We start from the raw sequence: 13,323 nt of genomic DNA on the forward strand, positions 1-13,323 counted from the left end.
TTCCACATATCTGCAAAGGTTTTTCTCTTGAAATTGGTTGTGCGAGATGCAGCAGTGCAGTGGCCAAATGAGTTTACCGTCACTGGGAGAGTTCAAGGGTGTGTCGAAGAAATGGACGGACAACGTCTTTCACTCTTTCATTTGTTTGAAACTCACAAGCCACAATTTACCTAAACAAATCACTACCTCGGGGGAGCTCATGGTGTAGTGGTTAGAGCGTCCCCCCCACTCCTCAGAAGCAGCAGACCACAGGTTAAAATCCAGCCCGGGGTCGTTCTATTTAAACTCTGTCTCTCCAAATTGTCTAATAAAAAACAATTAACTAACCCTTCCCCTCCGCTACACATGAATTTTGAAGTTGAAAGAACTACACTGAATAGATAAATATACCTCAACTTTAAGTAAACCAAACTTAAGACTAATGGTTATATTAACTTAACTATTTCAAGGCATTCGGTTTCCTAAATTTGTTAAAGTAAGGTCAACTTATCAAATTTTACAGTGATATGTGTTGACCTGATGTCCGCATATAGCAGCAAATCTCATCTCGCTACTGTAGTCAAATTTGAAAGGGGTGAGGGTGAAGATAAAATGCATTTCAGGACTGTATGCTTACTGTTGTTTACCTTGGAAAGGGAAGGCACTGTTTTGGCTTTCCCCCTCCTTGTGTCTTTATAAAACAATATCACTTACTACGTCAACAGTTAACTGCAAGGACAAGCTCTGGTTAATATGCACCAACTGCAGGAAGTACATCTGATTTATGCAACAAGGAAGAAACTTTAATTGTGCAACTATGCTTTTTAATTTGAATCTTAACAGCAGATTTTCTCCTATATAGTTCTCCTCGACAATTCAGAACAGGGTCAGCCTAATCTTATTCCTTTTTCATAAAAATGAATGTCGGTCATTTTCAAACCATCGCAAAATGAGTTGACACAAAGTTGATTAGCTCCACAAAACTCTCTCTGTATTTCTCAGTATGGCAGCATTTCCAAACTGGTTTCACCCCTGACATCAGGAAGCGCCCAAGAAATGTTTCAGTTGTTGATTCTAAGAAAAAACCGAAGGCTTACGTCATGTAGATGGGAAGACAATGTTGTTGTAATTGCTCAGAATTCTTCATGGGGGTGACAGAAGTTATTCACAATAGCTTTAATACAAAGAGTAACTAATTGGTGTGTTGATCTTGTGATTCATCCCAGGATATGTATGAGTGTGGTCTGTAATGGCTGTCTCCCTGATGTTAACCAGGTCATTGCTAACCACCATGCATAGCCAATTACTTTAAGGCTTTGATGACACAAGGCGCAAACAACGGTGCTGCTGATCATGCCTTTTTATTTTGCAATGAAGACATCCATGACTGAGATAGGGATAAGTAAGAAGGAAACAATGTGCCACCCTCTTAAAAATGAACAAACTTCAAACGGTCTTCCCTCAGACCGTATGATGCAGGCGTCAAGATGCCTATTGGTTTCTGTTACACACTGAATTGTACAGTAGGAAATGTCTTCATATCCAACTATGTATTGAACCTTAGGACCTTTCTAGTACAAACAAGAAGTGTTAAACTGTCTGTACAACATTTAATACTTACTCAATTTCCGTCTGATTTCTGTGGAGTCAGTGATCCTGGAGAACTCTTGTTGTCAAAATCACTTTTTTTGTCAAAATCAGTGACTATCTCCTCACAATCCACTGTACCTGTCTGTACTGTGTGTGAGCTGCAAAACAATGCAAGCAACACGCCCAATTACAGAGCCTTGGCTGTGTAGAACCGGACACACAGTACATACTGGTAGTAGATCATGAGGAGATATTCAATGATTTTGCCAAAATGCATTCTCCAGAATTGCTGATTACACCTTTAAATCAAAAGTTTTCTAATTATTGCTGCTAACTCTTGGAAATGCAGCAAATTCCAGAAATTTGAGAACTTTGGCTTTTGTGTTTAAGAACGTATTCCTTAGAGTAATGTACTGAAAAAACTGTTAAAGGAATTGCTTGCCTAATTCACAAGACCAGCCGTGCTGAAACAGGCAACAGCTGAGAAAAGTATTCAACAATCCCTAAAACCCAGAGGAACAGTTTCTATTAGCTGCACATCCTGTCAAGCTTAAATCAGTGTGTTTATGACAAATACCATGCACACTTCTATAATGTAACTTGCACAGCAGAGATGACAAACATAGTTTCTAAATGCAATTACAATTTTCTTTTGTGGCTCCCCATCACCGGTGAAACTATTTCTAAGTATGAAAAATTAGATAAATTAAGCCCATCTGAATGCAATTTTATTTACAATCGTAAGGGACACACGCTTTTGGAATGAGCGTAAGCCTAAATTCAATCAGGACAAGTGACGTTTTGAATGTTTCTTCTATCAATAATTTTCTCGCTCTCTCTCTCTCTGTCTTTTCTTTCTGTTCCCTCTTCCAACTCAACCATCAGACGCAGGGTGTCACTCTTTCAGTTAAACCAAACAGATTAGGCAGATGTGAGCCAATTATCTTGTTGCCGTCAAAGATGAAAACTGGTCCTTGCCTCTGCTGCTTTCAAATGTCAATCGACGAAACGACAATTGTTTGGCAACCTTATTTTCACTTTCTTGTAGGTACTGCAGAGCTGATGTGTGATAAGGTGGGGCCAGTGATTCTGGAGAAAGCTTGACAAAAATTATTCTCCAGAATTGTTGACTCTGTCTTTAAGAGAAGGAAGGTCTCTTCCCCTGCTGACTCACCCTTAACCGCTACACTAGGGGCACTTTGACTTCGCTGGAAGCAAACACATTGATTGCTATCATGTCGTTTTTTGGCAACTGTTTTTATAGCCACGCTATCCAAGCACACCTTCAGTCACGGGAAAAAGACTTCAGCCTCATTATCAGCGTCCTGAATCGGCAACACGCCCCTCAAGTAGCAGCCTTTTGCAGTCAACCAGAGCTTCACATCCTCACCGCCTCAAACTGATCAACATTATACAACCTATGCCGTTTCAGCTCTCACTCAAGATAAATGCTTTTTGGCTTTCCATCCTCCGAGGGGTGTTTCAGACAGAGAGTAAAAAAAAGGCTAGACATAGGTGATGAAGAAATGGGAAGTGTGAAAATTATAGGGTTTTCTGCACAACACACCATGGAAACCACTTCTAGAAGACACCCAAACATACACATTAGAACCCAAACATGTGCATAATATGTCCCCCTTGGCTCAAATTCAAACATGAAGCCTAATTGTTTTCTGATCTCCTCCCTTATAAGTAGCCTCATTTGATAGATAGATAGATAGATAGATAGATAGATAGATAGATAGATAGATAGATAGATAGATAGATAGATAGATAGATAGATAGATAGATAGATAGATAGATAGATAGATAGATAGATAGATAGATAGATAGATAGATTTTTCTATGACTTAAGATAGACACAATAATTTTGCTTGGGGCGATGTTTCTATTTCTGTAGAGATCATGACATCACCACCGCCCCGTCAAACGCCCTAGACACTTCCACTTCCTTTTTTTTCAACTTTCCTATTGTGCACCATGTAAACACTTTTGCCTGAGGCATTTCAATGAGCCTGAATAGAAACCCTAATAGCAAAACCGCAACATGATGAAATTGTATTATACTGAGGTGATCAGCTGAAACACCCCCTTATATAAATTTCATTATAGCAGATACAACAACATATACATACTCTAAATCAGGGGTGTCCAAACTACGGCCCGCGGGCCAACTGCGGCCCGCGGCCCGCTTTTTATTGGCCCGCGGCCGATTTAAAAAATATAGTGCAATATGGCCCTTTGAAAAAAAAATTTTTTTTTTTTTTGCATTTCTTAGTTAACCCACTAGTGCAGGGGTGTCAAAACTGATTGATTGGCCCTTGGCACATTTTAAAAATATAATGTAATATGGCCCTTTTAATTTTTAAATAATATAAATGCACTCATTATATTACAGAGAAATATGTCCCATAAAAGAAAAAGAGCACCAAGGCCATCCCAGAGGACCCTGCATAATATTTTTATTTAAATTAATATTATTATGGAAAATCCATGTGTCCTTCTCCAATAGCTTCTAATTCATCTGACACAGTGTTTACATTTTTTTCATACAAAATTCTTCAGCTTTAGCCTCTTAATTTCCCTCTCAAAGTGCACCAGATTCATGCATTTCACTTTAAAAACTTTAAAAAATCTCCCGGGGGGGCATACCCCCGGACCCCCCTTGGAGGGGTGGGATCTCAGCTGGCTACTATTTTCACCAAGCTGGATATTAGACGTAAAAGCAGAAAACACTGGGTGTATCAATGGCATTTAACAAGAGGGGGGATGTATCTTTTTAATGTGCAAGTAAAGTGTTGCCGTGAAGGATTACAATCTACGAAGACACTATGAAACTAAACATCAGAGCAGCTACATGTCCTGACAAATGTGTTATTTTGGCAAAGTGGCCCGGCCCTTCGTAGATTTTTCTCTATGTGGCCCTCAGTGAAAAAAGTTTGGACACCCCTGCTCTAAATCCTTTTTATATTTAAGTATCTAATTGGATATTAGATTCAGATTGGTCAGAACTCCTTGCCTTGCCAACATGACTTACAGTGGGATAATTTAAAACTATAGTGTGACTTATGTTTCCCCCATTTCTACATGAGGTTCTGTGATCGCGCATGGATTTTATACCTTCTGCTGTACATACATGTTTTTTCTTAGCAGTAGAATCAACAACTGAAACATGTTCATTGATAATTTAATTCCCTTTTTCACAACAACATTTCTGGTAGCTTGGTTTCCACAGAAAGGGTGTGAGGGACAAATTCGCAACCAATCCATCTTTGAAGATGTTGTGGCTTCTCTGCGAAAAGCTTCTACCACTGTTATGTCAACTTATCAGACGCCAACAAAAACAGACTTGTATGACATCGCTTGACTGCTGTGAATTTATGTTCTGCAAAGCTACGAGTGTGAAGGCCATTTCCCAAAGTGCAACACAGCACTGAGTACTTTAAACCAGATCTAAAATCACTCAAAATGTGGCTGGATGATTTCATAATATTCTTCTAATTATATTTTATTTGCATATGAGACAGATGTGAAAAAGAGTGTTAAGTTAGAAGACGAAGCTGGTTTACAGTGAGCCCTTATGTATCTTAGCCAATTTAGACTTCACATAATAAATGTTTTTATATAAATACATATTCTGTTTGGTGCAACATGAGAATAACACAAAGGAAAATATTTAAATGAACCCTTGATGCACCTTCTGAAGTGGTTGCCAGGTTCCTAACATTAGCGGCTACAGCCTCCGCACTCTCACTGAATGCATTACATTCCTTTTTAGAGAAGCAATTACTCTTTCTTCAAATAAGTGGAAAATTACACAAAATGGTGGGCCCTATTTACCCATAAATGTTCAGTGTTGGTCATGCATTTCAATTATTTTTGCAGTCTGATGGAAATTGAATAAATATGTCCCTTGTCAAGAATATACTGCATCCAACAATAGACAATGTAAAGAGCTTTCCAAAAAAATCTATTGAGATTTAAGATCCTCCCGAGTCACACAAGGCCATAAGTGCAGTTTACATTGTAAATCTTAGACTCAAAAACAATGTACGACATTTAATGCAGAAGGCTTAGTCGCAAGTATGGCGTAATTCGAGACACAGCATTGATAGTTCAGGAGAGGAAATGAGATGTTGCGATGTAACATGCTGGTAATTACCTTTCACTAATAAAATATGATTTATATACAGTATGCGGCTGATTTAAACTTAATGGAAACTGTGTCCATGTGATGGGGATTTCTCCACTAATGTTTGCACTCACATGACACCCACTAACTGCACCTGTTTTATAGGGGGGCAAGCTCAAACTCGGGTCTAATACATCCTTGAAACCGATCCAACCGGTTATTTCAAACTTCAGGTTTGAAAAGGCCCTCAGGGATTCTTAACTGGGGAGGCCTTGAAGTGTAGCAGTAAATCGCCCAGAGTTCAGTATATTTTTTGTTTACATTCTCAAAGTTCTCAATGCTCCAGTTTATGGGACGTCATCATCCCACAAATTTCAAACAATGACTTGAGATCCCGGGTGGTATTTTATTCCAAACCCTCACGAAAATCAACCGTAGCTAAACACCACATTTGTTGACTGGGCACAGCGCCTGATGTGACCGCTTGTCCCAGACCTTTTCTCTGGATCAGGGACCGCAACCCCGATCTCTTGTTGGTGATTAAGACATCATATGCTCAGAGGACTGGGCCATGTGACAGAGGAAAAACTTGTAATTCAAACCATGTTGTTTTTGTTTGAGTTTATGGATTGAGCGTGCAAAACAGTTCTGCAAATTATATTTTTGTTGGGTTTATGAATTGTGCATGCATTACAGTTCTGCTTTAGAGCTAGTTATGGCACTATTGATCCAAACACTTAGGTAGACTATTGATTTTTCACAATGAGATGTATTTATTTATGAAATTTGGCTTGAACACGGTTCTTAGAAACAATGTTGCATCAACTTCGACTGCCTGCCCACTTAAGTGTTTTTTGCATCGGATTATCACTGTAACATGATATCGGCCATAGGTTGACGTGCTCTCTAAATAACGCCATATACCATTGAAACCCTATCGGTTGACCAGTAAATAATACTTAATTAATTTCAAATTCATAAAACTAGAGCTGTCATGCGATTAAAAAAATTAATCTAATTAATTACAGGCTCTGTGATTAATTAATCTAAATTAATCGCATACTTATATGACACTTTTATACCTGTTTATAAACAGCTGTATAGCCTACTACAGTTTGTCTCTCTCTCTCGCGCGCGCGCTTGCTCTCCGGCTCTCGTAACTTCTGTCTCCTCCCCTCAGCCAGCTTTATACATGAACTAGCGCCGAATTTTCTCAAAAAAACAAGCAGACTAAATGACGACTTTCCATCTCCCACAACAGACAGCGCTGCACTGCCACCATTTCGTAGCCCACTCATAAGCAAAACTATTGACACACACACACACACACACACACACACACACACACACACACACACACACACACGGCGGGAGTCCGTTTCTGCGAGACAGCTAGCAAACAAAATTGGTGGAAGATTGAGAGATAGGCCTACTGTTTTGAACCTAGCCTACATTGTTGCACCCACTAAATCAATAATGCACGGACACTGCGGAGAATTAAGTAAGATGTCTTCCTACCTGCATGCTTATTTGCCCAAGCATAAACCGTCCATAGAGCTCTGCTTCTCTCTTTACTTTTCTCCCTCCGCACCACTTTTGCACCGGGTCAAAGGGCATTATAGAAGTGCGATTAATATGCGTTAATTTTTTTAATCGCGTTAATTTTTCTGTGATTAATTAATCGAAATTAACGCTTTAATTTGACAGCCCTACATACAACACGTTGCAACATATGACTTTTGCAGTTTGCTTTGTCCACAAATGAGTTATAGATTCTTAAAAAGAGTAAAAGAGATTAGTTTCCTGGATGGTGCAAATAGGGTGTGAGTCCTCCATTAAAATTAAACATTAATCATTAACATTGTGTCCTCTTATTTCATTGTTCCATATCAGGGACTACAGGTGTAAAATAGCAGTTTGCTAGAACCTGGTACAATGCATCTCTCCTTGCTCTAGACAAGGTTAATGTTTCTTTTGTACACTGTCCCTGTTCAAATAAAGTTACATTACATTAAAAGTAATCTCCCATAATCATTAACGAGACAATGCTTTGTTCTATTTATTTCACTCATGTACTGCTCTGTTTGTGGTTGGGGGCTGGGGGAAAATGGCAGTTTTTTCTTCTTCTTTTTTATATAATTTAAACTTAACGCACTTTTTTGTATATAAAAAAATGCTTACGTACAATATTCTAGTAAACTTATTCTACCACGTCATTTGAAACTGTTTAATTTATCCTTTAATTCCATAAAGTAATAACAAGGCTTTCTAGATTGCATGAAAGCAAATCACATGACCAAATCAAATGAGATTTACTAATAACTGTCTTAACCCTATAACCCCACACTAACTTTATCTAAAGAAACAGAGAATTGAGGAGTTGTTACATCTTTCTTGTGAAGGAGCAATGCTCAAACCCGAACAGAACTTTAACCCAAAATTGACATTACATGATTGTGAGATGAATTGCAGAGAAATGTGTTTTGAATTGATATCAATGACATTTATTTATCAAGTAATTAAATGCCATAAAGAAGCCGAAACCAAAAAGACAACACACAATTTGGATGCGAAAAACAAATGCCATTGGAATATGGAGAACCTAAAGATTCAAGTGGGTCAAACATAAAATACAAATGATTGATCTCATTAATACACAAAGTGAATACCTTATGAATGAAATACATTTGGTGCAGTCATATGAATCATAGGGGTTGATTTGATATGCACAAATGACTAAAAATGAGCATTCATCACTCACTGATGCGAGACTGCTGTTCTATCTGTTGAGAATCAGGGCACTTAGGGTGTATTCACACTGGGAAAGTCCGCTAGTGCACTTGCTTTGGTCCAGACCAAATAGAGTTTTGATTTTTTTTGTTTGGTGTGGTCCACTTTCATATTGCCCCTTTTGCAAGTGAACCAGCATTACGAAGCAAAACCACACGTGATCTGAGGTCATTCATTCATTGGACAGACATTCTGGGGTGGAGAGAAACAGGAAGCACGAAGTTTAAACTGCGAAATATATATCATTGATATAATATGGGGCTAAAAATAATAAAAGGGCCTACATCTAACCTATAAATAAAGAGGAAAAACATCAAATTATTGTTGTTTCATATGGTCATAATGTGTAGCCTTATGTCAATGCCACGTTATGTGGCTTGTAGCCTACGATGTGAAACATCATTTTTACTGTATTTTTGGTGCTGGATGCGCGTCACGCGAGAAGAATAGGCTCAAGCTGACACTCAGCTGATTAAGCTGTGTATCAGCTGGGTCGGCGCAGTTCAGCTCCAAACTGACACGGTCTTGACGGTCCCGTACATGGGAAGCAAAATAAAAACACACACTTCTTGCGCAGCGTGAACCTGTTGGCACTGTGCGAGAGACGCTCCCCTCTCCTTCATCTGATCGCTGAACACATTCAGCATTTATATTGTTCTGGGCTCCCGGTCAAACCACAACTAATCTTCCTAATAATGGTGACAACAACACTTTCCCATAATGTGAAGCTGACGGCTATTTATTAAAAAAGAAAAGAAAGAAAAGGCACAGTGCCTCCTGCATTTGGGTCGGATCGAGTCCGAACAAATTCACACCACAAACGAACTGCAGCAGAGTGCGTTTGGAAACGCATCGAGACTACCTCTTCAGCTGGGTCTCGGAGCGTTTGTTTGGTCCGCACCCGAGTGCGATTGCTGTATTCACACCTGCCTGAAAGATGCGCACCGAAGGCAGAAGTGCATCTGAGTTCGTTTCAACCGAACTAAACACGGCATGTGTGAATACACCCTTAAATAACCGCTGGCATTCCAGGGAAATCTACTGACTGACTACACACACGTCTTGGCTCCCATATAAGGAGGTGTCAAATCACTTCTGGGAGCTTAAGTACAGGAACGTGACAGAGAATATCCTTACTAAATCGCAAATTAGACACAATTGAACGTTGCAATGTGGCTTTGAAAAGGAGCAGAACCACTTGAAAGGATGTAATTATACTATTCGACCGCAGCTTGCAACTCCATCATTGACCTTGTACCGAGTTAGCTTACACCAAACAGTATGGAGGCTCCTTTCCTGCTGCTAACATAAACTCAATGATAAACCATTTCATAAAAGTATTCTCCTGGACTTCAATAGCAGATTTAAGTCGTCATTATACATGCTTAATTTGCATTAATAATAACTATTTGTACAGCACCTTTAAAATCAAAGTTTACAAAGTGCTTTGACAATGGAATCAAAGCACATACAAATCAAATGCCCAAATACACACATCATTGTAATGGTGAAAAGGGGAAGATAAAGCCTCTTTAAAGGACACATTTAAAAAAAAAATTAACGTATTATTAACAGGTGACGAAAGGGCGAAAAGACAATGAGAAAGACGATAAAAAGACGACATCACGTGAAAGCAAGTATGTAAAAATGTGTTTCGAGAAGTGATTTAAAATGACAAAACCAATGCATTCAGCTGAGATTACTGGAGAGTGTCATTGTGACACATCACAACACCTCCCTCGTGTGTGTGCTCCATGCCTGGAACACGTTACATGACATAATACATCAGTGTCATTCTGGCATTTTCTCTTTCATGCTTTGCCTTCTGGTCGGCGCCAATTTGCGTCATTCAGAATCGGAAGCAATTCATATATTTTTTCCTGGACAGCAAATCAAAGATATTATCTGTTTTACACAGTGGTAACTCTAAACGGTTTCCCAACAAATCAAGAGAGGAGACACGACAATAAAGCAGAAGCAAGCTGAGATGATGTTATATGAGCAGCCGTGGTTTTTACGGGCTTGTGTTAGAGAGCTATATAGATGTGTGGGCAACTTTCTAACACTTCTACAGTTGGTCCTCACCTACTACCAAGTTGTGTCACCTCTTCACCCTGATCGGAATGTGCAATTTGAGCAAATAGTTCGGCAGTTAACAACTCAGCAAGCTGTGAGTGTTTGTCATCACATTACAAATAATGCCAAATAACTTTTTACCGTCTGTGTTCAGGAAAGACAGCACGGCGCCACAGACATAGGATAATCGGTATAGAGCACACACACACGCACGCACGCACGCACGCACACACACACACACACACACACACACACACACACACAGCCCCAAAGACCTGTGGACTGGTCTTTACAATACTCTCTGAATGCATCAGAAAACTAGCGCTCCCTACTGGTGCCAAATGATCTGTGAAGGTGTTGACATGCTCTGGCACTTTCTCTGGCCCAAACACCTTGTGTGCGATAGTTAGGATATGAATGAACAGCTTAGTTTTTCCGATCCTGGTGAAAAAGTACCTTCATTTGAGTGGTTTGAGCGATTTTATTCATATGTACCTCATCAATTCATATGTACAATTGTTAAACTCTTTCGCAAGTTCCAGAAATTCCATAGAAACTGTGCCAAATGCGATACACATTCTTTTTTCATATTCATACTTCTGCAGGTTATTACTTGACAGTGGAGTCTGTATAACTACATTTTGAAAAAAGCATTAAGGAAACTCTGCTTGGAATATGAATAGAGGCAGCGGGCGATGCAGAAATGTCCACCCTTCCCCCCCAGTCAACAGTCCCCAGTTCAAAGCCTTTCCTTCCCACACACACACACACACACACACAAACACACACACACACCCCAAACCATGTCATATCAATATTAATACATATTGTAACTGGAATTAGTTAAAGTTGCCACAGGCAGAGATTAGCGGTAAAACCCTCTCTGCACATTTCAAAGTCAAACTGCCCGGGGGATGTTGATGTCACGCAGGTTAAACTGGCCTCACTAGAACTCCCACATGCACACGTTACAATACATGTCAACGGATTTCCACATTGAGATCTTTAACTGGAGCTTTGCATAGGATTTTCAAATGGAAAAAAAGGTTTCTTGTATAATGAAAATAATTGATTCAATGTATATAGTGAGCGCCTTTTCAGACACTTCAGATTGATACATGTATAATTTAAAGTGATGACAGCTGCTGTAAAAATGCAGGAATGTGCAGTTATTTTTTTGATTTTTTCTTCTTTTTTTTCTCCCCCCTCATCAATTTTTACAATGTGGGGTCAGTCAAAGGCCACAGATTGTGTGTTATTGTAAAGGTGTGTTTTGCAGTCTGGCCCTGCACCTTGTCTAGGCTGATGGAGAAAACCGAAGGGCTTCCTGCCGGCTGAGTGATGTGTTGGGACATACGGTGAATGAATGAGGCATGGTTGAATACTTCAAGGGAAAGTTATCAGTTTCATGCTACTAAGATTTAGATATAAGCAGGAGATAAACTTGTTAGCTATAAATCAGGTCCTGAACGACACAAGAAAGTTAAATAACCTCTTATCAAATACAGTGCTCTGCAGGTGAACAGGTGCAAATCGAGTCACCTATTTGATTACAAATGCAATCTCTTTAAGAAAAAACGGAAATATATGACAGTTACGCATGGTGCTAAACCTTTCACAGAAACGGATACTCTGAAGTGCCAGACTGGCGCGCCCCTGATGTGAACGTATTGATCCAGGAGCCATTATTAGTTTGTGTTTTTTTTCTGTCCAAAGAGATACGGAAGGCGTGAAGCTGTTTAGAACACGCTGCGTTAAGACGTAAAGAAGGTCAAACACCTTTGCCGCCGCCGCCACCACAAGCTCGGTAAATTAAAGCCAGACCACAGCAAAGGAAGCGCTACTTAGCCTACATTCAAGTTAATTACTTTACGACGAGTGTCTGGGTGTCTTTATAAAGGTGCATTCATAACCTCAATAGAAAAACATTTAAATGTTAAAATGAGTGCGCCACATCTGCTAGACTGAGTGGTTATGTTTTGAGTAACCTAATGGTGTGTCCCGTTGCCCCGCGTAACGTAGTAACGGAAACGGTTTGTTTCCACAAGTTTAAAAAAAAATTATAACTTACGTTTGACTTCTTCATATGGAACGACAGCAGTAAATCCAGTGCGTGCGAAAGCCTATTTTATTTTACTTCTACGGGGTGGAAAGGGGTTGTCATCCTCCTGTGTGCACATATCCAATGCCCAAGAAAAAGTGCCCCCAAAAAACAACAGGAACTGCAAAAAAGATAAAAATGTGAACTCAAACTTCCAACCTTTGCGACGTGTAGTGCTGGACTTATGACGCGTGGCATCTAAAGACCATAGCGTATTTTTCACTACAACAAGGACTGTGGACACTGACTGACTGACTGAGATTGCTCGCAAGCGCTGGCAGGAGCTGGACAGCGCGCAGAGGGAGGGAGCTAAGCTTTTATAATCATGCGTAAAAAAGCAGCAAGAGAGCCGCCCTCTGACGAGACGCAGTATGGAGAGGTTCACTCCATGCACTAGCTTACTACTGCCAATCGCAACAGATCACACAGACAGGGGAACAGGTTTGCGCGCAGCATGGTTGCTCAATAGTGATTGTACTGCCAATTTAGTGGCGGTTTTACTGGGTAGGCTATTCAGCCCTAATACTCCAGGGTAAAGTCTGAGGCTATGCTTCTATTTATTGGATAATGATATAATAACAATAGGATACAGACAGAGGATTATTTCAATACTGTTTTAAAAAATTGATCTCATGTGTTCACACACACACACACA

The 13,323-nt window shown here is 39.7% G+C and overlaps 1 protein-coding gene across 1 annotated transcript in view; it reads right to left on the reverse strand.

Annotated features, from left to right (window-relative positions):
- The window catches only part of kitlga (kit ligand a), a 41,703-nt gene extending 28,773 nt beyond the window's left edge, over positions 1-12,930 (reverse strand). The window contains exon 1 of the mRNA XM_080028649.1: positions 12,639-12,930. Coding sequence (XP_079884775.1) covers positions 12,639-12,653 — 15 coding nt within the window. The 5' untranslated portion in view covers positions 12,654-12,930. The remainder of the gene's footprint in view (positions 1-12,638) is intronic.
- Between the last annotated feature and the right edge of the window lie 393 nt (positions 12,931-13,323).

The sequence above is a fragment of the Ammodytes marinus genome (genome assembly GCF_949987685.1).
Source record: "Ammodytes marinus genome assembly, chromosome: 5".
Classification (NCBI taxonomy): Eukaryota; Metazoa; Chordata; class Actinopteri; order Uranoscopiformes; family Ammodytidae; genus Ammodytes; species Ammodytes marinus.